This window comes from Gorilla gorilla, chromosome 5 (genome assembly GCF_029281585.2).
Source record: "Gorilla gorilla gorilla isolate KB3781 chromosome 5, NHGRI_mGorGor1-v2.1_pri, whole genome shotgun sequence".
NCBI classification, from domain to species: domain Eukaryota; kingdom Metazoa; phylum Chordata; class Mammalia; order Primates; family Hominidae; genus Gorilla; species Gorilla gorilla.
In genome coordinates, this window is record NC_073229.2 from 170,054,406 (window position 1) to 170,071,010 (window position 16,605).

A 16,605-nucleotide genomic window follows, 5' to 3' on the forward strand; every position below is an offset into this window, starting at 1 on the left:
ATTTGTCGTAATTTTACCAGTTTTAGAAAATTCTCAGCTATTATCTCTTCAAGCTTCTGTCCTATTCTCTTCTTGAACTTCAATTACAAGTATGCTAGATCTATGAAATTACAAGTATGCTAGATCAAACAACTGTGTCTCAAATCTCTTTTGCCCTATTTTGTTCTTTTTCTATCTATGCCACTTCAAATTGGGTATTTTCTATTGTACTGTACTTGAGTTCATGAATCCCATCTTTTTCTGTGTCTGGTCTCCAATGAGTTTTTGATTTCAGATACTGTATTTCTGCAGTTCTATAATGTTCATTTAATCCTACTGTATAGATTCCAGTTCATCTTATGTTGTCCAGTTTTCCTTTTCCTTTCTTTCACATACAGGTTGAGCATTCCAAATCCAAAAATCTGTAATCTAAAACGCTCTAAAATCATAAACTTTTTGAGTGCTGATGCAATGCTCACAGGAAATGCTCACTGGAGCATTTCCAGTTTTGGATTTGAGATGTTCAACCTACATAAAATTGTTGACAGATATTGTTAAAGTGCTTTTAAGAAAAGCTTATATAAATTTATATTTCCATTGGTAATGCATAAAATGTATCCATTCCCTGCCGTTTTTCATCACTGGGGTGTGTAATCATTTAAAAAATCTGTGCCTAATTGTTGGCAGAAAATAGCACCTGTGTAATTTGATTTTCCATCATTATAGATTAAATGCTTTTTCTTTTATTAATAGCCAAATTGGATTTTCTTAGGTACAATATTTATATCCTTAAAATTTTAGGTTTTAAAAAATATTTTAACATATAAATAATGACGTACAAGATAACTGTCTTTTTATTTTGACTATCATATTTAAAGTATAGAAATCTTACATTTAAAAAACTTATGCTCAGGAATGTTGAGACATTTTTCCTGTTATCTTTTTTTTTTGAGATGGAATCTCGCTCTGTCGCCCAGGCTGGAGTGCAGTGGCGCAATCTCAGCTCACTGCAACCTCTGTCTCCCAGGTTCAAGCGATTCTCCTGCCTCAGCCTCCTGGGAACTGGATTACAGGCGTGTGCTACCATTCCAGCTAATTTTTTGTATCTTTAGTAGAGACGAGGTTTCACCATGTTGGCCAGGCTGGTCTCAAACCCCTCGGCCTCTCAAAGTGCTGGGATTACAGGCGTGAGCCACCATGCCCAGCCTGTGTTATCTTCTTAATGTTAGCAATTTGCATGAAACTTTTTAATTTTTTTCTTCTTTTTATCTTTCAGAATAAGTGTTGGTAATCATAACAGTAATAATGATCTTAATAATATTAATAGCAGCAAAAACCTAGAAAGTGCTTAATACATCAGAAACTACTCTAGCATTTTACATGTATTAATTCACACAATCCTCAAGACAGCCCTATACTATAAAGTAGTGTTGACATCATTCTCATTTTACTGATGATGCGAGGAAAGGTGAATAACTTAAATAAAGTCACATATCTAGAAAACAGTTGAGTCACGATTCAAAATTGGGCTGTCCAGTTCCAAAGTCTACCTTCTTAGTCGCCATGCTATATCTATAATGAATGTCTAACTTTTCATTTTGTCTGAGATTTACTGATTCACTTAAGTATATGTTATACCAGTTTCCAGAAGAATTCAAATCTATATCTTGTCCTCACTTGCCCTATCCAAATATTTACTACTATATCTTGCCCCTAGAAGGTTCTCTGCCAACTAGCAAAATATGAATTCCTGCAATAAAATGAAATTATATTTAATCAATGACCCACCAATTCATCAGTGTCCAGTATAATACTCAGATCATAACTCAGAACATGTGTTTTGAATTACTTAATATTTGAAGTCTACCTTCATTACCATGTACTCTGATTTAGTAGCTTTCCAAACACACTTCAGTTTCAAATAACAAATTACAACATATTTTTGTATTGATGAATGAATGCATGTGTATAAATTGCATTATGCCAGTTTCACCGAGATATGTTTTAATACTTTTACTATTCAAGGCTTTGAACTACAGTCCATTTACATTGTTCTCTACTATCGAGTGCATGCCTTCTATATCATCTGCATAATAAATTTCTATAGATACAATATTCTTTTGTGATCTCTGAAGCTATTGTAGAGACATAGGTAGTGTTCTGACTCATATAACACAAAATACTAATTACAACAATTTGCACCATTAATTATGAAAGGAGTCACTAAAGTGGTTTATGATAATGCAGCATAGGAAAAAGTAGCATGTCTTAGAAACAATACCTTCTCCAAATTAGTTAGGTAAAGAAGCTGCCCAAGTTTTTTCTGAAGCTGTGATGTAGCAACGGCTTTATCATTTAGTAGTTTTATTCGGTTTTGTTCTACCTAAAGAAAATAAAAATAAAAACTTCTTTATTCTTTCAGAAAGACAGTTAAATTATATTAAATATGGACAATTCTCCAGTAATACAAATGTATTCTGTTTTTAAAAAAAACCTATTTACATTCTAAAACACAAGTTTTCAAAATGGATACTAGATACTATATTTCAAATGATTTTTTTTTTTTTTTGCTTTATGAAAGGCACAATTCAATGCAGAGTTCTTTTAAACAGGAAGTGTCCCTATGTACCTGAAGTCAGATAAAAATAAACTCAAATTCTATTATGTACCATTTTTTTCAGTAATACATACACGGGATAAAGAAAAGTTAAATGATTTGTTGCTCTGGCCTCAGTGATTTCATGAAATCCAGGGAAGAATTTCTCTGCCCTTCTTTCCTCTGTCCCCCTGGTAGAATACAGCAGACAGAGAAGGAACACTCAAACAAGACGAATTTATTTTCTCAGAAAAACTTCTTCAGAATTCACATTTAAGTGAGATAGTATATAATGAATATATCTAAATTTTTCCAAGTTACAGTCTCCAAGCTGTACAGAAACAGACTTAAGGCACTAAACAAATAAGGAATAAAAATGAATTATAAAGGAAATAATATCTTTTAATGGAGAATAAAAGAGATTTGTGGAGTGATGTTTTTAAACCTGAGTTACAAAGACAAAGTTATTAGAAGGTAAGTTGTTAATATTAGTTCATCATTAGCAAAAGAAACACTGCAAAAGAAAAGGTTTCAGTTGTTTTTAAGGAAGATTTTTCTAGTTCTGATAAAACTGAGGTGACAAAAATGTCTAAAAAGTGACTGAGAATATCTATTGGTCTTAAGCACATACAAGGTTTTAAACTCAAAAACAGATGAATGTGCAACCTGGAGAGAAACAAGATGCCCCAAAATAGTGAACACTAAGCATGTAATAGATATGAAATTGCTCATCTTTGACCATTTTTGGTCTACAAAGACAATTTTCTATGGGTCAAATTAAAAATGGAGATTAAATACACACTTATAGTAGAGCTCAGTGCCCTGATTCTGCCTTTTCTATGGGTCTTAGATATCTGTGACATCTGCTTGCTGTTCCCTTTTCTGTGATTTACTTGCCAATTACCTCATGTGGCTCAATGATATGAAGAACAGGCGGATTAGGCTTTGGCTCCCTAGGATCACGCACTCTTAGTCGTTCTGTAGCCATTGCAAGTTCATCAACAGCAGACACACGATTCCTCAGAGCCATCCAATATTCATGAAGCAACTGAAGGAACAGAAAAGACAAACACAGTGGTAAAGCACGTAATTAAAACTGGTTAAAACCACCAAGATGTGCCTTAAGCAAAAGTCTTCAATGAGATCTTACACTTTTTCGCTATGTGTCTAACGTACAAGTAGTTCCTGGGGTCATTTTTAGGATGAAATGTGAACGAAAAAAATCTCTATAGGACACTGCCTCTTTAGATTCTCAGTAACAGAATATAAAGATTTCTTGCTAAGACCAAAAATCTTTATAAAGTCCAATTTTAGGCTGACAGAATCTCTTCTGCTTTATTTTTTAAAAATAGTTTTATTATAACATATTTCACATATTCAACTGTGTATAAATGGCAACAAGAATACTAAAATATACAATCAAGTACTCATCATCTAATTGAAGAAAGAATAATATGAATTCCTTGGAAAGGCTCTGTGTGTTCTTTCTCAACTGTATCACTCTTTCCTCACATATTCCTCCTTCAGTACCCAACCATGGGGCAACCACTGTTCTGAATTGTACTTATCCTGCTACACTTTTCATTAAACTTATACTATGTGAAACATATTCTTAATAATTCAGTTATATATGTTTCTGAAATTCACAGAAATGGTATCAATCAGTATACATTTTTTGACAGGCTCTCTTCACTGACTTTACATTTTGAGGTAGATCTGGTAGATATGTACAGCAGGAGCTCATTCAATTGCTCTTCTGTGAAAAGGTCTGCAAAGTTATGCAGAAAATATGTACCAAGACCTGGGAGAACTGCACAATAAGCTCTCTTCTGGACAAAGGGTATGTGGCCAAACTGAGTCGAAAGGAAGAATACAGGGGCAACTGAACATCATATGTAACACTTCTTCCAAGGCTTACTGTAATTAACTATGTTAACGTGCTTTGTATTCACATGAGTAATGTGTGAGAAAAACATTATTATAAACCAATGATTTTGATGTTATAAATGTATTCCCCAATTTATGACAAATGAACTGATAGTACAAATAACTATCTCTCTGCATAAAAATTTTTATCCTACTTTAAAAAGCAAGACTTTTTAAAAAAGAAATTGAATAAAAATGTCATTATAAATAAAACACTTCTTTCCTTCCTCTACCTACGTCACCTGTAAAGCAGTACAATGGATAACTAATCCAAATAAAACAGTAATTGAAAATTAATGAATTGTGAAATCTCAAGTACAGAGTTATAATATGATGGAATCATTAAAGTACAAATATGAAAGGGCATATCGGGCTTTATTCATTGGAATGGTTTCCAAACTTATAGGATAAGAAGTATTTACTATGTTCCCCAATCTTTAAGGTAGCTGATGCTTGCTTGTTATTCACAGAACAAAAACAAAACTCTAATTTCATATAATAGCAGTGGAAGATCAAGCTAATAATAGAATGAACACACTTTCACGGCTAAACAAAAAGTTTCATATAAGTTCCAGTTTAATAATGATTTTCTTTTAGTAATTTAATAAATAGAATGTCTTTGAGTATTATGGTATTTGCTATCCTTTATTACAACCGTTACATTTCAGGCAAAGAGAAATTATGCCACCTCAATCTCAAAAGAAGATTTTAAAAAACTGGAGAGAGAAAAAAAGTAGCAGTTAAAATTGATGTAAAAAAGAAGAATTTTTAATTTTGGAAGGAAGTTTTAAAATACTATACCTTATATTCCTTCTTCCATGCTTCAAAGAGATCCATTGAAGTGCTTCCTTCATCAACAAATTCAACATCAAACCTATGTGATTTTGCAAATGATAGTATTGCTTTCATAGATCGCTCTGTCTCACTTACTGCCCAGAGACCCCGGGTGGTGGTAGGTGCTCGATCATCCACCAGTCCTTCTTCATCTTCTATCATCTCCTCAAATATTGCAGTCTGGCCTTTGACTCTGAAAACATACCAGAACAAAACAACAGTAACTGGTATCAGTGAGTGAAAAGCAACCTTCAATGTGAGTTCTAAAAGAACATGTTTGCAAGTCTTTGGAAAAACCAAAGCAACCTTGAAAAAGCTGAAAACATCATAAATTTGGCCAGTTTTTTTTTTTTTAAATTCTATTATATCCACTGTAATAAACAAAGCTACTGATTCATTTGCCACAACAACACAAAAATCTTGTTTTCTTCCTTGACATGCAGAAGTGAACGTTTGGCAAGGAAATATGTGAGGAAAATTTCTATTTTAGAGAAGTTGTATCTGTTGGAGATGAATAAACAGAATTTGGATAGAAACATGAAGAAATGTATTATTTACTTCAGTAATAACAGAAAAAGTTTTGACCTAAAATAGAATAGTAATACACATGGATGAAAGTGGACACATTTATTATTCTAACAAGCTTCCCTCTGAGAATCCAGGTGTTTGTGACAATGTTTACTTATGGTTTCATTAAAGTAATAACATATTTGATTGTGTCATTCTTTATTCTTGAAGAAGTTATGCCGGACATTATGAGTTCTAACTTGAATAGCAGTAAAATGCTAGCAAAATCTGTATAATTCAAATCCACTGGACTCTAGAGTCTGGGATTTTACCACTCCACAAAACTGCATCTCAATTAATTTTATATTACTACACTATGAACATTTAGGGGGTAACTTCTGGATAGGTAAAACTGGGCATATTAAACAATCAAATACCAACGGTGTACTAATCAATTTAATTAAAGAAACAATATAATAAAGGTTACTGTGGGGGAAAATATAGTCTTATATCACATAACTGAGTCTTGCAAAATGTTTCATTTTCTTGATGGGTAATAATCAAATAGAGAACTTACGTGTTGGAAAATAGCTTTGATTCATACTCTGTGAACAATTCATCAGCTTTACAAAAGACACAGCTGAAAAAAAAGAGATTAACAGAAATATTCACAAACATAACCAGCAATCTGGTAATTTTAAGGAGAAGCTTAATATTTTGACTTCATTTTTCTTTCTACTAGATATGCCATTTTAGAAAAAACAAATCACATGGTTTTTCATACCTTGTCCTTGAGACTTTATTTTTCTTTAAATTAGATTAATACATCTCTTTCTACTTCTGTCTCAATTAAAATGAAAAAACCTTTACTATATGAGTCAATTGTTTCTTCTCTAAGAAATCTAGCTTAAAGAAATGGTACCACTTCATTGTATGATTTCTTCTATTACCTACCAGTTGAGAGGAAGTCTGGCTGGTCGGAGGTGGCAGACTGTTGCAGACTCAATAACGTTACGAGATGGAGGTCCCTCCAGGTTTTTTACAGCCTCTCTTACTAGCTTCTGGCATTTATTTAGCTCTTCCATTTGTGTTGTAAGTAAGAACTGAAGACCTCTGCAATCACGGAACCTGATTCCCACACCAGCACCACACACAATACAAAGAAAAGAATAATAGGTCAATTTCCTCAAATTCAGAAAATGGTTGCCAAACAAAGTGTTAAAGAAACTGTTTGCTGTTTTTTTTTTTTTTTTTAACAGCAACATTTGAGTGAGTTTTTCTTCAGAGTGTATTCAAAGTATAATATTGGGCTGTCTACTGTAAAAGATACCAAAAAAATTTGATTGTCCTGTGCTCAGGAACTGAAAAAGAGCATGAAAAATGTATGTCTGTCTCAGATATCTTTGAAAGTGTACGACTGCCACATTCTTCCGTTTTAAGCCTGACTACAGATAGCCTTCCTGACATCCTTGCTCTATATGAGGAGGTGCCTGCAGGATGAAACATAAAAGCAGAATATTGGGAAGAAAGAAGAAAAATGGCTAAGAGTTATATTCCTTGGTTGAATATATATATATTTATATATACTTAATTAAATCTGTAATTATGCACTATATACGAGGCACTTTGCCAAGCACTTTTCCTGTATAATTTCAATAGTTACTAATGTGCTCACATTATGAAGTGTAAAATATTAAAGTAACTAAAGTAACAAAGGTATGTCGCAGTTAGGAGTTAAACCCAATTACAGTACCTATAACCATTTTGATAAACTGTGAATAAAAAAGGCTGCAAAAAAGAAGTATGAATGTGTCTGTATAGGTTTATGAATGGAGAAAAAAAGCCGGTAATAATGAGAAATTAGAAACTAGAAAATACAAGGATTTCTTTGCTTTTAAAGTTATGAGTAGATACTTTTTCTTCCTGTTTTCTTACTTCTCTGACATAGAAAGCTTGCCAGTTTGTTGCTTGTAGTTGCTGGTTATTTCATTTCGCACTCGCTGAACTAGCTCCTCATCAATAGTAAATTCTATTGCTCTGTGGATCACATTTAGCCACCAAGGAGAATTAGAATGAATCTGTAAAAAAGGTAGCAGTTAATCAATTAATACTTTTTTTTAGTACTCACTAAGCTTCCATCACTGGGCAGGGTGATGCCAAAATTCAAAGAAAGTAATAAATGCTATTCTCAAAGGGACTATCACAGAGGGGAGACGAGTATACATATTCCATGTACAATGCTCGCTTCCTCTTTTGAAAATATAATTAAAGAGAAACCCCTATTTCCTAACTACTCTGGATAAGTGAGAATTTATTGAATCCATTTATATAACAAAGCTGTAACTAAAAAAACTGTTTACGCCAAATGAAAATTCAATACTCAATCTATATATGTGAAAAGGTCACAGGTCTCTTTATCAGCATAAGAAAGCAAGCCTTCATTCTAATCTTTAACTAACTGAACCAGATTCTACTTAATGAATAATCCATAATAACTCACAAAATTATATCCCAGAATACTAAATAATGAATGAATTAGAAAGACAAAAATTTGCAACACCTGATTTAAAAACTGAAAATAAAAGTGTATTTGTGTAACCTCTTTAGATTTTGCTGATTTCATAAAACTGAAATTTTAGAAATGACAAGTGGTATATATTCTGAAGGAAAAATACCTGTGGTTCTAATGTATTAACATTTTAAAACATCTCAGAAACAAGATAAAAAGGAGGTTATAGAAGTCTTTACTTTCTTCAAAAGACAACTGTTATATACTCATGGTAAGAGAAAACCCATGAGTTCAAAAGAAAGAGAACTCAAAATAGTTGACTTATTTATGCATCTGTTCATTCAACCAACAAATCATTGCTAACAGTAAAATAAACTTGTATTGTGGGTCAGGCAATGTGCTAGGTGCTAAGGATTTCAAAATGTATAAGAAATTCAAGTTTCTCTCCACCAAAAAACCAAAACTCAAAACGATATCTGGAGGCAAATACAAGTAAGAAACACTGCATTTTGGCATACCTTTCTTTGAAGCTCATGGATGGTCTGCTGCACAGGATATAAAGCTTCCTGAGCTTCAGCAACTTCTGTATTACACTTGCTCATATAGTGCTCTCGCAGCTGTTTGGCCTGTGTTGAAACAGAGAATATAAACTTTCACTCCCAATCTAGAATATAATTCAGTATGATGTTTCAAGAAGAATGGGTCATTTTATACACTTAAAGCTACTTAACTGCATTTAAACATAAAAGTACAAGTATACTGTAGAGAACATAAAAGTCACACTAAAAATTCCTTATATATGGAAGTTAACGAAATTTACCTGTCCAAGTAACAAAATCTAAGAAACACCGAAGATTTGTTTGCCAAATTTTTATTTAAATTTTTTTTTTAGTTAGAATAAGCAAAGAGGGGAAAAAAAGAACAGTAATATTTCAAATGATAGGCAAAGCAAAGACACCTTTCTAAAATTTGGCTAATTTAGTTATTAAAATTTCTTAGTTACTGCAGTTTAAAAATAATCCTTGAGAATACACAGTAACACAGGTGTTAGGAACTGAATTTTGTTTCCCCAAAATTCATATGCTGAAGCCCTAAGAAAGTAGATTTTAAATGTTCTCACTACACACACACACACACACACACACACACGCGTGCAATAAAAATAAAAAGAGTAATTGATTTCGTTTGATTTAGCTATTCTAGTGTCTACATACATCAAAACATCAGTCTCTACTCATGAATAGATAAAATTTTTGTTACTTAAAATAGTTTACCAGCGCACCTCCGCCCCCAAAACAACCAGTGCAAAAAGGCTGTGCTTATTTATATAATCTCATTTTTTATCCTGTTGACTCAAATAAAGCCTCCACTTATAGGTTCGATACATTTCAAACATACCTACTCTTTTGATTTTAGCTCTTTAATGTTTAACAACAGCAAAAATCCCTGGAAGAATCTGCATAATAAGCTATTAACACTTTATAGTAAAATAATTTATAATATCACTCTTTTCGATGTCATTCTTTTCAAAAAGAGGCGACACTTTTTGTAGAGGAAACTTCTTTGGGAGAACTACCACCAAAAATTTGACTTTATTTACCCCCTTAAAAAATACACAGAAATGTGGAGAAAGTGCAAAAGTTTGCATATTTACTAAGCTACCTCTTTTGTAGATCTGCCATGAGATCAAAGTTTCTTTTTTAAAACTCATTTATTTACATCCCATTCTGTTGGCTACCAACAGCCATATCTACAACAAGCATTTATCACATAACTGCAGGTAGATCAGCAGAGAAGCCAAATAATACGTACTGCTGCCATTCTCTGCTACCCAAAATCACAACAAAATTTGAAACATCAAAGTAACAGTAAACATGATTACGTTTATTTGTATGTTGTATGTCCTAGGATATATCAACTATATGGAGCATAAAGTTTGAAGAAAATATACTTTTATAGACAGAATGAAAAAAATAATTACCTCTTCCTCAAGTCGGCCATCACGCAAGGTAGGTGGTATCCCTGGGTGCCTGGCTATCAACAATTCCATCAAGTTATGGGTAGCATGAAGTCTCTACAAACATATCAAAGGCAGTAATTATGACAGTCAATGCAGAAGACTCTGAAGAGAACCTAATATGGCACACAGAACACTAACACCACATTAAGATCATATCACCAAATACTTTTCCTATAAAACAATCTGAGTACTACTACTTTGTTTTCTTTACTCAAGGGCAGGGTGTTAAGGTCTAGGACCTGCCTTTTGTAACCCTTATCCATGCAGAATATCAGATTTATATTTAATTTTTCCTCTCCCTCTACTTTTCCATATGTTCCTCTAAATATCCACTCTGGTACTTGTGAACATGTTAGTCAGTCCCAAGGTCAATATTCTGAATGGTAATGACATCTTACCTGGGACTCAAACCTAAACTTGCCAAAATTAATAAACTCATCTCTACTTCTTATTTAGCTAGAGAGCCTTGTCTGTATGAGTCAGTGACAGATCCAAGAAGGGAAAGAGAAATAAGTGTTATAATTAAAATATCCAAATCTCCCTAAAGACCTCTAAAAATTATCATTAGATAGATTTTATTGCTTAGTTCCTTTTCTTTTTAATGAAAACCATGTGAATAAATATGTTGATATTCATATGTCAAAGTGATAAAACTGACCTACTCTTGGAAGTACAAGTACTTTGAGCTATTTTTAACTGTAGCTTACATAGACTTACCTTGTCAGGCTTGTGCCCAAAACTTCCCTGAATAGAATAGTAGTGATTCTCAAATGTTACTGTACATAACAAATCACCTAAAATGCTTATTGAGAAGACTGAATCCCAAGTTTCACCCAGTGATTATGACTGTTTGTTACCATTTATCCTCTTAAACATTCAGAAAAATTATTTTGTTAAAAAAACAAACAGAATACCTATGAAACTGTTTAGTCTTTACTTACTTGAAGTGAATCAGTTTTGAGTTTTCCTTTGTGTTCCTCCGAGGAGCGCAACACTTCTCTGTACAATTCTGCTGCCAAGGCATACTCACCTAAAGAATTAAAATGTATTTAAAGCATACGAGAGTCACATATTTAGCTCCCAATGTCATCTAGTTGTCCATTATTTAAGAATACTGTAAAAATAAAATGTAATGATTATAACTTTTTTTAAGAAATTTGACTTGGTATTAATATGATTGCCCAAGTTTTAAAAAAGGCTGAGTACAGTTCCTTTTTTAATTCCATGGAATATAATGTTCTTATATTACATTTATAATATTTTAAAATTATACTGAAATATGTTTATAATCAAACTTGTTTGTAATGTTTTGAGATTATGCTACTGGATAAACTTTTAATTTAGACAAAAAAATTTCCTCTTGCTGAAGTTAAAAGGTGGCAATCAGTAGTCATTATGATGTTTGAAATTAAGGATAAACTTAAGGTAATTATAGATTATTTCTTAAAAAAAAAATTTAAGACACTCCAACCAACCTACACATAGCGATCAGAAAAATATACTATTCTTGGTAGCTATTATTGTTCTTGGTATTAGGCCAAATAATTTGCAATTAAAAACTTCATGTCAGAAACTCAGGGACCTCCCTCTTCTTCTGGTCACACAAATCATGGTCTGAGATGTATGCTGTTTTCTACTGTTCATAATTAGCACCTCATTAAAATAAAGCAATTCAAAAAGTATCGATTAAAGCACAGCCTGGCAAAGTATGGCCCATGGGTCATTTCTACCCTCTGCCTATCTGTTAGGCGCATCAGCTTAGAATGAATTTTACATTCTTAAATAGTTGAAAAAAATTCAAAAAAAATATTTCGTGACATGTGAAAATTAAATTTCAGGGTCCATAGTTTTATTAGAACCTAGCTCTGCTCATTTGTTTTTATACTGCCTGTGGCTGTTGTTGTACTACAACAGCCAAGCTGACAGTTGCGCAGAGATCTTATGGCCTGCAATGCCTATGTATTATCTGCTTCTTTACACAGAAAGTTTGATGATACCTCAATAAAGTAAGAGATGAACATTTTTAATGGCTTGAATAATAGAATCTATCTTAATTGCTGCTTGTAAAATTCAAGACAGGTAAATTATAAATACTATTAAAGTAAAAACCTAACACTGGCAAAACCATGCAATCCATACCAAAAAAAGGTACAGAGATGTTCTAGCTTTTATTTGCTGAGAAAGTTTTTTTCCTAAGTATCACACATACTTTCTTTTAAAAAAAAACTTCAAGCTGGTTTTATGAATATCATGTAATTAGGACCATGTTCATAGTTACAATGAGATATATATATACGCAAACCTTTGTAAATTTTGAAGTTGGTTCTTTTTTTAGCTCATATATAAGTTTACATACATATCTTAATTTTGGTAAAATATACATAAAATTTACCATCTCAGCCCTTTTTAAGTGTGTAGTTCAGTGGCATTATGTATATTCAGTGTTGTGCAAAACACCTAATTTAAAATAAATTTTTGGAACAATAGCTCTTATACCATTGCTTTATATCTAGTTCTATTAGTTAGCTAATACAAAGCTTTCTAAAACACACATTATCAAAGAACTGTAGTCAGCCAATTTCTATTCCCTTTAAATAAGGGAGAAGATTATTTTCACAATAATAAAGTTACTTTATAACGTAGGCATTAACATTCAATTACCTTCACAGTGAGTTCTCTTTTTTTAGTTAAGAGTCTTGATTAAAGCTTTTAAAAGGACATTATGAATTCTATCAGTATTTATACTACCATTTGTAGAGAATAATTCATTTAACAATTTTCTCTTCATAATTACCATACCTTTTAAAGAAGGTATAGTGATTAAAACTATAATGTAAAGCAGCTGAATTTGACCTATTCGTTATAATACCTGGTTTTGCATGTTTATTTTTAAAAAGACATGCTTTCTGAGGAAGATTAAAAAAAAAACCCATATTCAATGTCATAAAGGTTTAAGTGAAATTTGGAAATACCCATTCTCAGCCACTTGATGGCGCTAACATTTCTAAGAAAACTGGTGGATTTGATATTGTCAAGCTAATTTTCTCCAAAAATCATCTGCAGAAAACACAATGTTCAAAATTGGAATAATAAAATGTGTTTAATACCAGTCAAGCAGAATCTCAGAATATGTATTAATGTATCATACGTCTTTATTTACATATAACATAAGCAAATCTTTTTAGAGTTTGACATTAATTTTAGATTTCTTTTAAAAGTCAGACCTTCACTGTCTGATCTTCACATTAGAAGAATCTAATTTATGTAAGTTATATATGTAATGTTACTTTAAAAAATGAATATTGTTTAACACATTACTATGAAGTTAATAAAAACTAAAAGCAGCAAATCTATTATAATTAAGTTGAAAATTACAATTCAGAAGGAACATATCCTCTATTAATGGACTTTCTGGTGGCGGATTTCTCTTAATAATCAACAATACACTGCTAGCTAAATTGAGGACTTTCTAGGGAATGCCCTAGAGGGAAGATTTGCACACAAAGTTACGTGTACTATATGTGAACAATTTAACACGAATATATAATAATAGGCCCTTTTCTATTAGATATTGATAACAGAATTTACATTGTAAGCAGGTTGAAAGTGGTAAGAATCTGAGGTAACCTTCATATTACCATAACCAATAACATCATTCTTCATCTCTGTTTTTATAACGTTTTCAATGTGCTTCTACATTTTGTATTAAGAACAATAGTTGAGGTAAGTAAAGCACTTGTAATATTTTATTGACAAAGACACTGAAGTTCGGAAATCTTGAACAATATATACCATTTCACAGGGTTCCAACTGCAGCATGTAAGAAGGCCCACCCTATTCAGTTCTTGTCTAGAGCTATGTCTACTCAGCTTCTGAGAATCCTTATAACTCTACCCAAGTATCTAGCACAATAAGAGACACTTTCCATTTCTGGTTCTATTATGCTAAAGAGCTAACAACTACAGACGGGCTACTCAAAGAGGCTTAATGTAAGAAGATTTATATTCTACAAAAAGCACACATTTCTTTGGGCAACTGATTTCTTTGTACTTCATTTGCTCTTTTTTTTAAAATTTCTTAAGGTAGCAGCTGAAGTCTCCGATATGAAACTTTTTTCTTTTCTAGTACATGTTTAATGCTATGAATTTCTTTTTAATAACTGATTTGCTGCATCCCACAAATTTTGATATTTCATTTTTATTCACTTCAAAGTATCTCCTACTTTCCCTTTTATTTTTTAACCCAAAGGTTTAGAAGTGTGTTATTTAATTCACAGCATTTGCGGACTTTCCAGTTTTCCTTCTGTTATTGGTATCTACCACTGTGGGCATAGAACACACTCTGTAAGCATGAATCCTTTGAAATTTACTGCCTTGTTTTACAGCCCAGAATATGCCCTATCTTCATATACATTTAATGTGTACTTGAAAACAATGTATATTCCTCTTTGGTGGGGTAGTCAATAAACACTGATTAGGTCAATTGGTTGACAGCGGTGTTAGAACTATGTATGCCCTCACTTATTTTTTACTTATTCTATACATAACTGAGAGAGGGATGTAGAAATCTGACAATAATTACGCACTTGTTTATTTCTCGTTATAATTCTATCAGTTTTTAGTATTTATTTTGAAACTCTTGTTTTAGGTACATTAATATTTAGAATTTTTTTCTCTAGTGATAAAGTAACACCCTTTATCCTTGGTAATATTCTTTGCTCTGAAATCTACTTTAGAAGTTCCAGTGGTACAATCAGTTAGCAGGCAGTATTAATAAGAAATCTATTTTACTTGATAGAAATATAGTGGCTTTATCGTTCTTTTGATTAGTGTTAACATTATCTTTTTTCATCCTCTTACATTTGCATCTTTAAATATAAAGTAGGTTTCTTATAGAGAACATATTGATGGTTATTGTTTGTTTTTAATCCAGTCTGACAATCCAGGCCTCTTAATTGGGATATTTAGACCATTACAGTTTATGTGATCACTGATAAGCTTGTTTTTAAATCTACCATCTTGCTGTTTGTTTTCTAATCATCTCATTTGTTTTTTGCACCCTTTTTTCTTTTTTTTTTGAAGATTTTTAATTTATTACTTATTTACTTATTATTATTATTATTTTTGAGATGGAGTCCTGCTCTGTAGCCCAGGCTGGGGTGCAGTGGTGCAATCTCAGCTCACTGCAACCTCCGCCTCCGGGGTTCAAGTGATTCTCCTGTCTCAGCCTCCCAAGTAGCTGGGACTACAGGCGCATGCCACCACACCCAGCTAATTTTTGTACTTTTAGTAGAGACGTGGTTTCACCATGTTGGCCAGGATGGTCTCCATCTCCTAACCTTGTGATCTGCCTGCCTCGGCTTCCCAAAGTACTGGGATTACAGGCACAAGCCACCGTGCCTGGCCTGATTTTTTATTTTTTCTTTTTATCTATTCTTTTGGATTATTACCTCTAACTCCTTGTTGTATGTTGAAGTGGTGGCTGTAGGGTGCACATTCTTTGCCTTGTCACAGTCTACCTTCATATAATATTATACCTCTTCATATATAGGATAATAATCTTACAATATTATACATCCACGTCTCCCCACACAGACTTTGTATTATTGCTTTTGCACATTGTACATTTACATGATATAAAACCCACAATATATTTCTTTTTTTTTTTTTCCTTTGGGGACTCCAACACATTTATATTAGGCCATGTGAAGTTGCCCACAACCTCACTGAGGCTCTTTTCAAAATTTTCAGTCTTCTTCGTTTTTCATGTTGGAGAGTTTCTATTGCTATTCCATACTTTGACTTTATTGATTTTTTTCTTAGGCGGTGTCTAATCTTCTATTTATTAAGTGAATTTTCTATATTAAACATTGAAATTTTGATTTCCAGAAGTTTGATGGCATGTTTTCAAGGTTTCTACTTAACATGTTTCATCTTCACTCTTGAACCTATGGAATACAGTTTTAATGTTTCTCATATTTATATGGAAAGGTGTGTCTATATGGTGCTTATTAAAAGTGCCAGTTATATAACTTTGCTTCCAGCCAAGATAGAGTAACAGACAATGGATTTACTCTTTCCTGTAAAAACTACAATAACAGGCAAAATATACAAAATGACAGTTTGTAAGATATTAGACCTAATGCAAAAAAAGTGATCCGTGAGAGATGGAGAAGCCACTAATACTCTTCCATGTAAATATAAGATGCTCTTTCTAACCTGCTTTAATTTTGTG

General features: G+C 32.5%; 1 protein-coding gene and 1 long non-coding RNA gene across 3 annotated transcripts in view; one reads left to right on the forward strand and one right to left on the reverse strand.

Moving 5' to 3' along the window:
• The window catches only part of LOC129534515 (uncharacterized), a 31,548-nt gene extending 26,834 nt beyond the window's left edge, over window positions 1-4,714 (forward strand). Inside the window, exon 7 of the long non-coding RNA XR_010134390.1 lies at window positions 933-4,714. This is a non-coding gene — a long non-coding RNA (uncharacterized lncRNA). The remainder of the gene's footprint in view (window positions 1-932) is intronic.
• Window positions 1-16,605, reverse strand: part of SHPRH (SNF2 histone linker PHD RING helicase) — a 79,626-nt gene that overhangs the window by 31,049 nt on the left and 31,972 nt on the right. For both annotated transcript variants that reach the window (XM_031012329.3, XM_019029966.4), the window contains exons 15-23: window positions 11,313-11,401; window positions 10,333-10,425; window positions 8,870-8,977; window positions 7,778-7,920; window positions 6,797-6,970; window positions 6,420-6,482; window positions 5,303-5,528; window positions 3,480-3,623; window positions 2,261-2,362 (exon numbers count right to left, since the gene is read on the reverse strand). In XM_031012329.3, coding sequence (XP_030868189.2) covers window positions 2,261-2,362; window positions 3,480-3,623; window positions 5,303-5,528; window positions 6,420-6,482; window positions 6,797-6,970; window positions 7,778-7,920; window positions 8,870-8,977; window positions 10,333-10,425; window positions 11,313-11,401 — 1,142 coding nt within the window. The remainder of the gene's footprint in view (window positions 1-2,260; window positions 2,363-3,479; window positions 3,624-5,302; window positions 5,529-6,419; window positions 6,483-6,796; window positions 6,971-7,777; window positions 7,921-8,869; window positions 8,978-10,332; window positions 10,426-11,312; window positions 11,402-16,605) is intronic.